The 12,128-nt window shown below is 49.4% G+C and overlaps 1 protein-coding gene across 1 annotated transcript in view; it reads left to right on the top strand.

Moving 5' to 3' along the window:
* The window catches only part of RPS6KC1 (ribosomal protein S6 kinase C1), a 321,171-nt gene extending 309,780 nt beyond the window's left edge, over positions 1-11,391 (top strand). The window contains exon 16 of the mRNA XM_058700929.1: positions 11,278-11,391. Within this exon, the coding sequence (XP_058556912.1) occupies positions 11,278-11,351 (74 nt within the window). The 3' untranslated portion in view covers positions 11,352-11,391. The remainder of the gene's footprint in view (positions 1-11,277) is intronic.
* The last annotated feature ends 737 nt before the right edge of the window (positions 11,392-12,128 follow it).

The raw sequence follows: 12,128 nt of genomic DNA, 5'->3' as shown, positions 1-12,128 counted from the left end.
TCCTCACTTATTTGGACTAGCAAAGTACTGACTTTGGGAGTTTGACTCTTCTCGCAAACGAGAACCAGAGGGCTTTGGTGAAATGAAGGGCGGACCAAAATCAAGAGCCTTTCTTCAGAGCTCTTAGAAGCTCTTTAAGGGATGACTTAAGATTTTGGCTGTGTCCTCGTCACCCCCAACTCGTCTCTCTGGCTGGGGTCCTATGCTAGTCCTGGGAAAGGTGATGCCCTTACTGCACCCATTCAGAGCAGAAAAAGGGGAAGGGGCCACTGGGAAGATCTCGCGGTCATCTGGAAGATGCTGATCTTCAGCTGAGCGCCTGTAAAATGATAACAGGCCTGGCCAGGAGGAGAGGGGACAAAACCAGATAAAAGAAAAGCCCCAAACAAAGAGCGTTCATTTCAGCTCCTCTGTCTTCTTTCAGAGGAAGACTAACTACATGATTGTTGTGAACTAGAGTCAGGACCATGGGGACCAGAACATTCTCTGCTGATTTTCTTTCTTCTCCTTTTTCTATGGAGGGGTGTGTGGAGAAATAGTGGGGGGAAGAGAAACTTGTTGAAGAGAGCCGAGCAAACAATGGCTGGTGAATGCCAAAGCTGGCAGTCAGTGGTTCTTAATGTTTGAATGGAAGTGGCTGGAGCTCGCTTCCCCGCCCCCCCCCTCCACGGTCCGTGTTGCCAAGAAAACATGGAGTAGCTGTTTTAAGCATTTACAAATGGTAATGTACCAACAGCTGGTCTCAGTCCAACCGAGCTATTGTAGGGGTATTAAAAAGACAGGCCAGAGTTGGAGATGTACTGCCAACCTCCCTTGCAGAGTTGGGGAACATTTTCCTTGGAAAAAAAAGGTCTTATATTCCTGCAGAGATCGACAGGACGGTTCCTCCCGTGGAGTCAGTGCCTTGCTTGGCAGAGGAGGCCGCGCGGGCAGGCGAGCCAAATGCTTCGGCGACAGGGAAGCTGGGAGTCAGGGGGCTCGCGGCGGATTTATCAGCGCGGCCACGCCGCCTCCCTACCCGCGGTGCGACGCGATGCGTGTGCGCGTGCGTGTGGACTGGGCCGTCCGCGTGGCCCGGGCCGTGTGGCCTCCCATGGCCGGCGCGTGCGTATGAGCCGCCGCCCCGCTACGCTACGGTCCCCTCCTGCTCCGTGTCTCGGCTGTGTGCTCCAGATCCATCGCGCCTTTCCTTTTTGCTCAGGCCAACGGAGGGAGGAGAAAATCTGAAAACTCGGTCCTCCCTCCCCGCCTCCCACCTCCTGTGCCCCTCGATGGCACAGGGAGGCACCTGAGGGAAGGGCAGCCCACCTTCCCCCCCCCCTCCCCCCACCCCCGTTCTTTGTCACAACTCCCTCTGTCAGGGGCTCTCTTCAGGGTTTTGTTCATCTCAGGAAATTGTAATACACAGAGCATGCTTCTTCGCTAAATGTAATTACCAGCGGCCCTGTGTTTATGGATGAGGCATGGTGGAAAGTAATAGAAAATGATTATTTTTCGTTCTGAAGGCCTTCTTTATTAGTGGTGCGGTAGGGACGTCAGCTGCCTTCTCTGAATGGCAATGCAATGTTTTGCTTTCCCCAGCAAGATAAACGATCTTATTTGTTGATGTTTGGTGCTTGAGATGACATTTATGTGAAATAAAAGGGACCAAATTAATAATAAAAAAAAAATGATTAGCCAGACACAAATGAAAAATGTACATCTCTCCCCCACCCCAGTTAAGTTGTTTGTATTTACATGCTATTCACAAATAATGGCAAAATGCCCAATAGTTGGATGGCAAGGATTTTTTTTTTCTTTTACAATCATATGGCTCGATTCCGTTTTCCAGATCTTGTCTGAGAGCTGCTATTTGAAATAAAAATGTTTGCATCCGTTTCCTCATTAATCCTTCCGTTGTAATACAACCTGCTGCAGGGAAATGGCAAAACAGATGCAACAATGAAAATTAAAAGGGATGGACACTTATCTTGGGCTATAAAAGCTGCTAACCATGTAGGAACTAGAGAGGCTTTTGGACAGAAAATATGGCAAATGATAGAAACAATCATCGGACTAAGAGTTTGCTATTTGGAAAACTCTGGTGGGACATTTCTCTGCTCGTAACGGCTGGAGGATCACTCCTCAGCTCAGTGTACACCAGAGAGAGTGCTTGTCTGCTTTGCCTTGAGGCCTGTCTTCAATATTTGGTGCGTCTACCCATCTGGTTTCTCATTGGGCTGGAATTTTCTCGACACGAAACAAGCACTTTGCAAAGAGTCTATAGACCTCCTATTTTGGGGGCTCCATATTTCGCTTGGAAATATTGCTTCCTGCCCTCTTGGGAATCAGAGGCTCAGAGCAAAGCTGCACTGACCTTGGTCTTTATTTTTGCAACCAAACACATTGTCTCCTGGGAAGGTGGAAGGGTTTATGGCACGGGTAGGGGTGAGGGAGCATGAGTCCACATTGCTCAGACGACTTGGTGAAAAGGAAGAAGGTTCAAATGCACCTTTTGGGGAATACGTGATACCAATTTACGTCCCAGTCTGGGTTTTTTTTCCCTCCCATATAACTGCCTGATGTTACCTCATGCTTCTATTCAACTCCTGAATTCATAGGGATTTGGGGGCGTAAGCAGATTCAGCGTTTTTGTGTGTATTTATTGAGCATCACCTGTTTGCAGTCTGGGCGTAATACACAGAGAGAAAGGCAGAAACATGGTCTTTGCCCCCGTACAGCTTATAAACCTCTTGGCGGAGACCGAATTGGCACAATTAAATAGACATAAAGACAAATAGCTGGCCTGAGCGGTGCACACGGGAGTTGATGTGTGGGATGTGGGATGAGAACATGACTCAGGGCAGAAGGTTTATGGTGTTGGAGCCCTGCACGCAATGCCAAGGGCACGAGGCAGTACCACTTGCTGATGGACCAAACAAACCCTGGCCGGTGACCTGGACAAGTGGAGGGGATAAGGGCCCACGCGCGTGGAATGTTTGTCCAAATATTTCAGGCTTCCGGTGACTAGCCCTTGGCTTGAGTGACACAATGGAATTAGTTTTGGGTCGGACGGAGATGCATTTCAGACCTATCTAGGAGGTCTGGTGGAGGAACACTAGTGGTAAAGGGGTTCTGCAGCTGGGTTAAGCGTTGGCTCTGACTTGGCCTTAACCTTTCAGTATCTCCGTTCTCAAATCTGTGCAATGGGTAGAATCATAGTGCCCACTTTATGGTAACAATATGAGGGTTAAATTATAGAATATAGCACAGGGCCTAGCACCAAGCACATGCCCAGTAGATGTTAGCATAAACAAAGAACTGTTCTTATCCTCTCGATATATCTGTTTTGTTTTCATTTCTATTCTCGTCTAAGATGCGGGTCCAAGTGTGTGTTAATTGTTCTACTTAGGATCATCAGGACGAGGGTGATGCTTCCCTTTTCACTTCAAAGGGAGGCCCACTCCAAATTATGTAGCTGAAGGCAGGAAGCTGGGCTGAATTACCTCTCACGGTCGTTTCTCAGAATCTGGTTCTTGAATCTTTCGAATTCTGCTGCTTCAAAAGCCTTAGCAGGACTTGGCCACAGGGAAGTGTGCCTCTTGGTGAGTGGGTGGGCAGGCAGAGGTTGATTTGGCACAGCCCCCAGGACAGAAAAAGTCCCACTGATGATGTAGTTGGGAGCCTGGTTCAGTTGAAAACCTGTGGAAGCATTTTTGTCAGCAGAACCGGTGATCTGCTCCCGGTGCTGCCGAAACCCGCACTACTAGGCAGGAACTCAGTAGCCCAGTGTCAAGGTGTGAGGACTGGCGAATGCAGCAGAGGGACCAAGCTGGTGCTGTGCGAGCAGAGCTGGATCAGAGGGCGGGAGGAGGAGGGTCAGGGCCGGGGACATGGCTCTTGTCAAGCTAAACCTTAGGGTAGGTCCTAGCGTGGTGTCCTCGTTCATCACTAACTTGGGCGTGAGCATTGACAGTTACACCCAAATTACAGCCTCGCAAATGTTGGTAGGTGTTAGCTAACGAGCTCCTCGAGGGAAGCGCCACAGCTTACCCATTATTTGACTTCAATGGCACTTGCACTTCCTGGCCCAGAGTGGACTCTTGCTATCTGTTATTAGGTGATTGACTGTGTGAGCACTTCGCGTGTGTGCTGTGCAGAGGAAAACTGCTCCCGGAGACTGGTGTTTTCTTGCCAAGTGTGCCTCCAATATCGATGTGGCTAGAAAGAAAATTCAGGAATTCTGATTTGGCGTTCATTTCGTTGGGCAAGTGAGTCATTTCTAGAACAAATTTCTGTGCCTTACGTGTGGATGTCAGCCTTTGAAAAGGCTAGCCGGATCTTTCTTTTCCTTTCTGGGAAGGGAAGGATATGTGAAATTCAATGACATCTGCTGAAATTCAAACATATTTTTATTTATTCATGGCCATGATCAGGGCAGAACCTCTAATTTCAACCAATAATTAGACTTGACAATAGATGTGGAAATAAAACATTTTTGCTGAATTCACTTGTCATTCCTCCCTGCTGTAGCTGGTGTAACCCAGATGTCAGCTGTCCCCTTATTTTTCTCTTGGAGCTCCCTCTCCCTCAATCCGTTCATACTAATGCTTTAGTGAGCCTTGTGGCATTTACTCAGGGTTCCGTGGGGGAGACACGGAGAGAGGGCCAACACCGCATTCTTCACAGTCACCCACTTAAGTATCTCCTGAGGTCCAAGAACAGTTTTCTAAAGGCATTTTTATTGCTGCTCTACCGAGACTCTCTTTTTCTTTCTCGTCCCACATACCCAGAGCAGAGGCTTCAATCCTGCACCCTCTCTGCCTCCACCCCCAACCTCCAATCCCTCTCCTTGCTACTATTCCATCATTTATTTCATTCCCAGTTGAATGCCATCCTTCCTGCTGCCGTTCACGGCCAATTTAAAGACTTCCAGAGCAAAAGCCCCACCGGCCTTTGCAACTTGACTAACAGTCCTTCTGGAAAGACTTGGAGAATTGCCACTTTCCACACTGATCATACAAGTGTTTATTTAGGCTTTTTTGCTCTGCGGTCCTTGGAAGGAAAGTAAGGATTCTGAGACGGCCATGTCTGTAGAAAGTTGTTGCTGGCCTTTTCCTGAGCTTTCAGGGGAGTGACGGGGCAGAAGCTAGAAGGTAGGGAGATGGGGGGTGAATGGGAGGTGACGACGCAGAGACAGTGGGAACAGATGATACTTTCAGGATGTTTCCTTGTGGAGAGGAGAGAGACGGAGCAGGATGAGGGTCAAGAGAAATTTGTTCCACGAAAGAGGGAGATGCCAGCGCATGCCCAAAAGGTGATGAGAAGGAGGAAGCAGAGAGGAAGAGGCTGAGGATTAGAGAAAAGAGGGGATACTCACGGAACAATGTCCCTGAGGAGGGGGGAGGACATAGGGCGCGGAGCACCGGAGGAGGGTCTAGCCACAGAAGAACACAGATGCGTTGGGAAGAGGGAAGCCAGAGGGTACAGGGCTGCGGACCGGTGGGCAGTGGGGCTGGGTGGACGGTGACCTCATGGTAGGCTACGCGAGTGCAGTCTGAAACTCTCTCCAGGTAGGGGCTACGCTGTTGGTGGTGGTTGTTATTTACCACGTGTGTTCCGGGGGCCCACCTGCCAAGCTGGTCTGCAGGCTCCCTGTGGACAAGCGTCTTCTCGGTGGGCTGCCGGATCCAGCTCCTGCTGGTGCTGATCATTAAATCTTTAGGAAGTTTGCAAGCCAGTCGTTAAAGCGCTGGTAGCGTGCAATCAGCCGTGGAGAGGGAGTGTGTGCTGTACGGAAACTGGCAATGACTACAAATCAGAACCTTTTCTTTCCCTGGAAAGCTGGTTCTTAAAACATTCAGCAGCACACCATTGCTTTCAACTCTGGTGCTCCACCTTGCACCGTTTGCTGCACCGCTTGACCTGTCCACCTTGTTGAGCGCACGCCGCCCTGTACCTCCTGGAGTGCACGTGACGGCGTTTCTCTGCCGGGCCTCAGTTTCCCCCACTGTTCTCGGGTCTTTGCAGCCTGCAAGACCAGGGGGAAGTAGAACACGTGTGGAGGGTGCACTGAGAGGGTGCACGTGGGGGCACATCGCTGAGGGAACGGCCACGGGGGTGTTCGCACCGTTCCGCAAGAGACGTTCCCGGTGGCAGTGCCGCGACTCTCTCTACCCACCGGCAAGGGTGGCAAACCTTGGCTTTAATTATTTATTCCTGTGCCTGCAGGCTGACTGAAGAGGGATTTTCCCCTCCCTCTCAGCTCCATAAAACACCTGCACGGAAGCAAGCCGTGCGGCTGTCCGGTTGCTGTGGATGCGGGTGCTGTCAGGGCCTTGGAAGCTTGTAACTCACCAGCAGAGCGGCTGGCGCAGGCTTCCAGGAGAGGCTCTGGTCTTCCCGGGTCCAGAGCACCGCGGCGGGGCTTGCCTCCCCCCGCCCCTCCCCCTGCCGCAGCTTCCCACAGCTGCTCCTGCCCCGCTGCCTTTGGCCAAGAGCAAACATTGGGGGATCTGGAACTCAGGACCTGAGATGTCACGGGTCTACAGTCCAGGGAGTGTGATGAAGTGGAGAGGGCCCCAGCTTCGGAGTCTTACAGGCCTAGGGTTGAGCGTGGGTTCTGACAGATAACGCCCCAGTGACTTTGGGCAAGGTATTAAATCGTCCAGCCTCGGAGTTCTCCTCGGCAAAGGATTTAGTGCGATCATGTCTGCAAAGAGTCTGGCATGTGCTAGGATCTTAAAGTGTTGGGTGAAGGGCCGGTGTGGGACTGAGGGCGATTAATTAGGGATTCAGTAATTCCCTGACTCTAGGAAAGCCCCTGGACTGCTGCTCTCCTCTGGTCGCTCGTCACTGACACTTCCAATGATGCCCCACGTCTATATGCTTCCATCGCATGCTGGCACTCAGTATAAGGGTGGACACGTTTGGGGGCACCTGGGTCGCTCAGTGAAGCGCCTGACTCTTGGTTCTGGCTCAGGTCACGATCACACGGTTCGTGAGCTCGAGCCCTGCGTTGGGCTCTGTACCGACAGTGCGGAACATGCTTAGGATTCTGTCTTCTCCCTCTCGCTGCCCTTCCCCTACTTTTTTTCTCTCTCTTTCTCAAAAGAAAGAAACTGAAAAAAAAAAAAAAAAGAAGGATGGACACATTTTATGGTGCTGGAAACCAAGCAGGAGGTGAGGTAGGGAGCAAGAGCTGAAAGCAATGGTGTGCTGCTGAATGTTAACAACCCACTTTCTGGGGGAAAAACCTGATTTATAGGCATTGCCAGTTTGCGTAGAGCACACACTCTCTCTCCACGGCTGATTGCACGCTACCAGCGCTTTAACGACTGGCTTGCAAACTTCCTAAAGATTTAACAATCAGCACCAGCAGGAGCTGGATCCGACAGACCACGGAGAAGATGCTTGTCCACAGGCAGCCTGCAGACCCGTTTTGCAGGTGGGCTCGGAAACACACGTGGTAAATAACAACCACCACCAGCAGCAAAGCGTTTAAGAATAGTTATAAAGCGGCACAAGGCCACGCAAAGAAACCATTTACATTTGAGAGTATTCCATAAAAGGAAGGATCAGAGCTGAGTCAGGCTGGCATTCCAGATGAGAAGGACCTCGACGGAGGGAAGGTAGATCTTTCAGAATGGGAAAATGGCATTCATAAAAGCTCAAAAGAGAGGTCTAGAAAATCCAGCTCAGGAGTGGGTTGGGAACAGCACAGAGAAAGAGCAGATGATGAGTTGGTGGCCTGGATCCTGGGCTCTGCGGTCTGAGAAAGGCGGTTTTGAATCCCGGTTCTACCGCTAACATAGGAGATTTATGGCCCTAATTCATAAAATGGAGATGTCATCTACCTTCTAGTGATGTTGTGAGGGTTAGTGATAATACAGGTAGAACGTTGGCTCAGTGCCTGCAGTTAGCGAGGGCTCGATGAATGGCAGTCATTAGTGTTGCCGTTTGCCTCGTCTAGCTTTTCATGCCCCAGTGTCCCCGAGTGTCCTACATACCCAGTGCAGGCCACGGCATGTCCCGGGAGCCCACCTAGAGTACTCTGTCTGACCAGTGACATGCCTCCGGGCCAAGGCTGGACAATAGGGCATTTTCGGAATGTTCTCTGTCCCTGCCCTTCCTGACTCTGGTGTCATGGGGCAGCTTTGAGAAGCTCTGGTGTCACTACCTTCTCTTACATGGTGGAACCTGTCACCTTGAGGCTGCTGTTCCCTGGGCCCCCTTTATCTGCTCATCCTCTCCTCTAGGCGGGAGCATCAGGGAAGCTGCTGGCATATGGGGATCCTTTGGTTTGTTCCATTTATGTTTACTGAACACCTGGGCCTGGCAGTGTGCTGGTCACTGAAAAGCAAGATGAATAAATGGAACATAGTTTGGCCCTCAAGGTCCCAAACGGTGGTGGCAGTGAGGGTGCTCAGCTGTGTTAGTGTCTACATGTCAGGACAAAGGAGCACATCTATACCACAGCGGACTTGGGCAAAGCCTCCACCTTAACCTGGACATCAGGCCAGTTTGTGGGACGTGTCAGCAACTCCGGAAACCCTAAAGCCTTCCACAAAGCCCTGTATAAATTCTCAAAACACAAATCCTTTAGAGCAAGTCAATGTGAAATCTATCTTCATCTTTTGAGTAAGGGGTGCCAGAAGTGTCCAACACATCAGATAAGATGTTGCTACCAAATGGTTGGGGACTGCGTCGGGACAGCAGGTCCCAAACGTCACCCGATGCCCTCCCCCATTTGGATGGATGACTCTGCTGCACGTGAGCCCCTGTGTGGCCCTTTGTTCAGGTGACCCAACTCTGACATCAGTTAGTGTTTTGCAGATGACTGTACCCCTGCTCTTTCTTCTCTCTCCCACTTGTCTCATTTGTTGTCCTATTTCCCTCCCTCCCTCCTCCTCTTCCTACTCCTTCTTCTTTTTCTTTTTCTTCTTCTTCTTCTTTTTTTTAAATTCTTCTCTCAAACCTTCAAGGGGCTCTTATAGGCACCAGTTAGACTCTCTGGTTTTAGGGTTAAAGAAATTGCTCATTCTCAGTTAAATTTGTGATGCTTTTCAATCTGTAGAACAAATTATTGGTTCCAATTTACTAGCATTCCATGGAGAAGGATGGTCTGTCAGCAACAAGGAGAGTTTTAGAAAGGTAAGAAATCTGAGGTTTGAGGGGAGGGGTGCTGAGGCTAGCATAGGAGTCAGGAATGCACACACACGTGCGCGCGCACACACACACACACACACACACACACAGACAAACACACATGCTCTCTGAGTTAGGGCAAAATCAGCAGAATCTAGGTAGGCTGGCAGGTGATCTGAAATTCTGGAGGTCAAGACAGAGGGGTAGAGAAGAAACCAGAAAGGAATTTAAGAACCAAATGGACTCAAGCTTCAAAGGGTTAGGCGGAGTAACTGCTAATTGGGAACCAAAGGGACAGGGCCAGGGCCAGGGGAAGGAGAGGTTATGATGTGGATCCATGCTCTGGGGAGAATTTCATGCCAGTCTGGATCCCCAATGCAGCAAAAATTCTTTGTGTTTCCTGCCAGGGCAATGCTAGGGCAGTGCTAGGGGACATTGAGATGAGCACAATGGTAAAAACCTACAAGAATGCAGAGAAATGGTCACCGGCTTCTGACTTTTATGTCTGACTGACTGTTCAGGTTGGTGAGTGACCGAACATTTTTGGAGTGACCTGCCATGCTTTGGCCAGAAATACAGCTCCGTCTGTGTCACATTGGTGGGGACATGCACCCTGAGCTGTGTTTTCATTAGTGGGATGGGTTGTGCTGAGCCGCTCACACTTCCTTTTCGGTGGGATTATGACCCAAGACGTATGCTTGTGACACTGGATTCACAGGACTCCCTTCATGGATTTATTTTAAAACTTTTGGGCTTTGAAACTGGTATAATTGTTCATGTTTTCTTCTTTCCTTGACCATTCAGAATCAAATCACGGTCCATTTCTTAGTGTGTACCTCTTAGAGCATCATTTTATTTATAATTCACTTTTGGGCTCATCCTGTTTTCTTCCCTTATATTTCCCTCACTTATCTTTCCTAACTTCTCTGTGTATGTAATCCACCTCAGTTCTTTTAGAAATCACACTTAGAGTTAAATAAAAGTGATCCTATAATGTTTTGCCTCTACATTGAATACATGTGTATCGAGAGCCCATAGGATGGTTTGCGAATCCTTGAAATCTCAACAAACAATATTGAGAGCTCTCAGGGCTAGATTTCAATGAAAAGGTAAATGGGTGCCCTCAAGGAGATTCTAGTCCCAAGTCATAGGTAAAACTGATCGATTCGAGCTAACAGAATTGTTCAGGTACAGGATTATAGAGGTAGTATGAATGGAAAGGTTTAGCTTCGTCCTAAATCCATTCAGGAAACATTATTGGATACCTACAATGCTTGAGGCATCGGATTATTTCCTGCGGTAAAGCTGTTGGGCCACACAGACAATATACACCTTGGTCATGGCAAGGGTGAGGGCTGGGCCAGCTCTCTGGAGAAGGTGACTTGTGAGAGTGTGCTAGCAGGACAAGAGTAGACTAGAGTAGATCTTTGGAAGCTGGAAGACGCGAGCCTTAGCCATTGTGAATGCTTTGAGTGCCTCCGGCATTTTCTTCCTCATCTATCATAGAAGGCTTTTTGGTCAGGTTAAGGAGGTGAATGTTCCCTCCAAAGACTGCTTAAAGTCCCAGATTTTTTTCTGCTTGTAGGCAGTACAAGCTGCTCTGATCACCTTCCCCTGCCTCTGTCACCTCCTTTTACACGCTGACCAGGTCTTGAGCCAGACAGCCTGTGGGCCAGTAGGTACACCAGGCAGCCAAGCCTCACCTACCTATTGCCATAGAAGCCCAGCTACGAGCAGCACTAAGATGCCCATCGCTGTTTGGAAGAGGGGAGCCAGGGCGGGCCAAGACGGCAGATGGCTAAGAGCAGCATGCTGTTTTCGGGCCCCTCTACCTTTGTTACTGGTGCCATTTGAAGCTGCTGGTTACTGTTTTTAGCTTGGCTGTCCATGGGCTTGAGGAGGGAGCTTTGGTAGTCACTCAGGAATGTAGGGTATTTTTAGCGAAGAGATTCTGCTTCAGGCATGCGCATTGTGTTTCTCCAATGTCAGGCGCGGTAGAAGAGGGCTGGCCACTGGAAACTTGGGGGATCAATCAGATTGGCTGAGAAACTCACAGAAAAAAAGAAGAAGGGGGGGGCAGTCACGTGTGATCAAGACCCTCTGGTCCGCTGGGATTTTATTTTTAAACCTTGTCTCTTCATTCCTCTTCAGAATGCTGCCCAGGTGAATCAGAGGTAGACCCCAGGAAGGAAGAAAGGGTGGGAGAGAAACTGCCCTGGGGTTGAAGAGCTCCCCAACAGAACTCCAAAGCCGTGGAAACCACACGTATTGGGCCCGATCACGAAAGAACAGGTAGTAGTGAGATGAACACTCACTGAGACATTTTCTTGAGCTTGAAATCAATTGGTAGTGATTTATTTTTTAATGAACTCACGAGGAAGATTGAGTGAAACGAGTGTTTGCCCAAGCACGCCTTCTCCTCGCTCTAGCGGCGTACGATTTTCACAGTGGCTACGAATCGTCTAGCTGAACACATTCCTTTCCTTCTCTTCCCCGACTGACATCCCCGCCTCTGCCTCCTTCAGAGACGGGGAAATCTGAAGGCCAGGGAGTTTCAGTGACTTGTTCAAGGTCATACTAGTTTGGAACTGGAGCCCAGGTGTCCAGATGCCACATTGCCTGTTTTCTATATTATTTCTATATGGCCTGTGTTTATTGTATTGTTGGGAATATCTCTGTTGTCTACCTTTTGTTCTTATTTTAATGAAAACATTACACGGAAACTTAAAAGGCTGCCCGAGAGAGAGGTAGGCGAGGATCATGCTTAGCGTCTGGGAATTACGAGAATGTTTTAGCTCCTTTCCCGGCTACTTTTGTTTGTTTTCTTCTGTGCAGTGCAGCTCCCATTGACTGAGCACCCAAGGCACTGTGTTGGGTGTCGCCACGTGAATTATTTTGCGAATGCATCAGCCTTCGAGGAAAACATCAGACCCATGTTTCCAAAGTCTGAATACTGAGGTACAGAGGGGTTAAGTGGTTTGCTCAAGATCAAATACTAGCAA

Source organism: Neofelis nebulosa, chromosome 15, assembly GCF_028018385.1.
Source record: "Neofelis nebulosa isolate mNeoNeb1 chromosome 15, mNeoNeb1.pri, whole genome shotgun sequence".
NCBI classification, from domain to species: Eukaryota; Metazoa; Chordata; class Mammalia; order Carnivora; family Felidae; genus Neofelis; species Neofelis nebulosa.
This window is presented reverse-complemented; position numbering and strand designations above follow the sequence as displayed.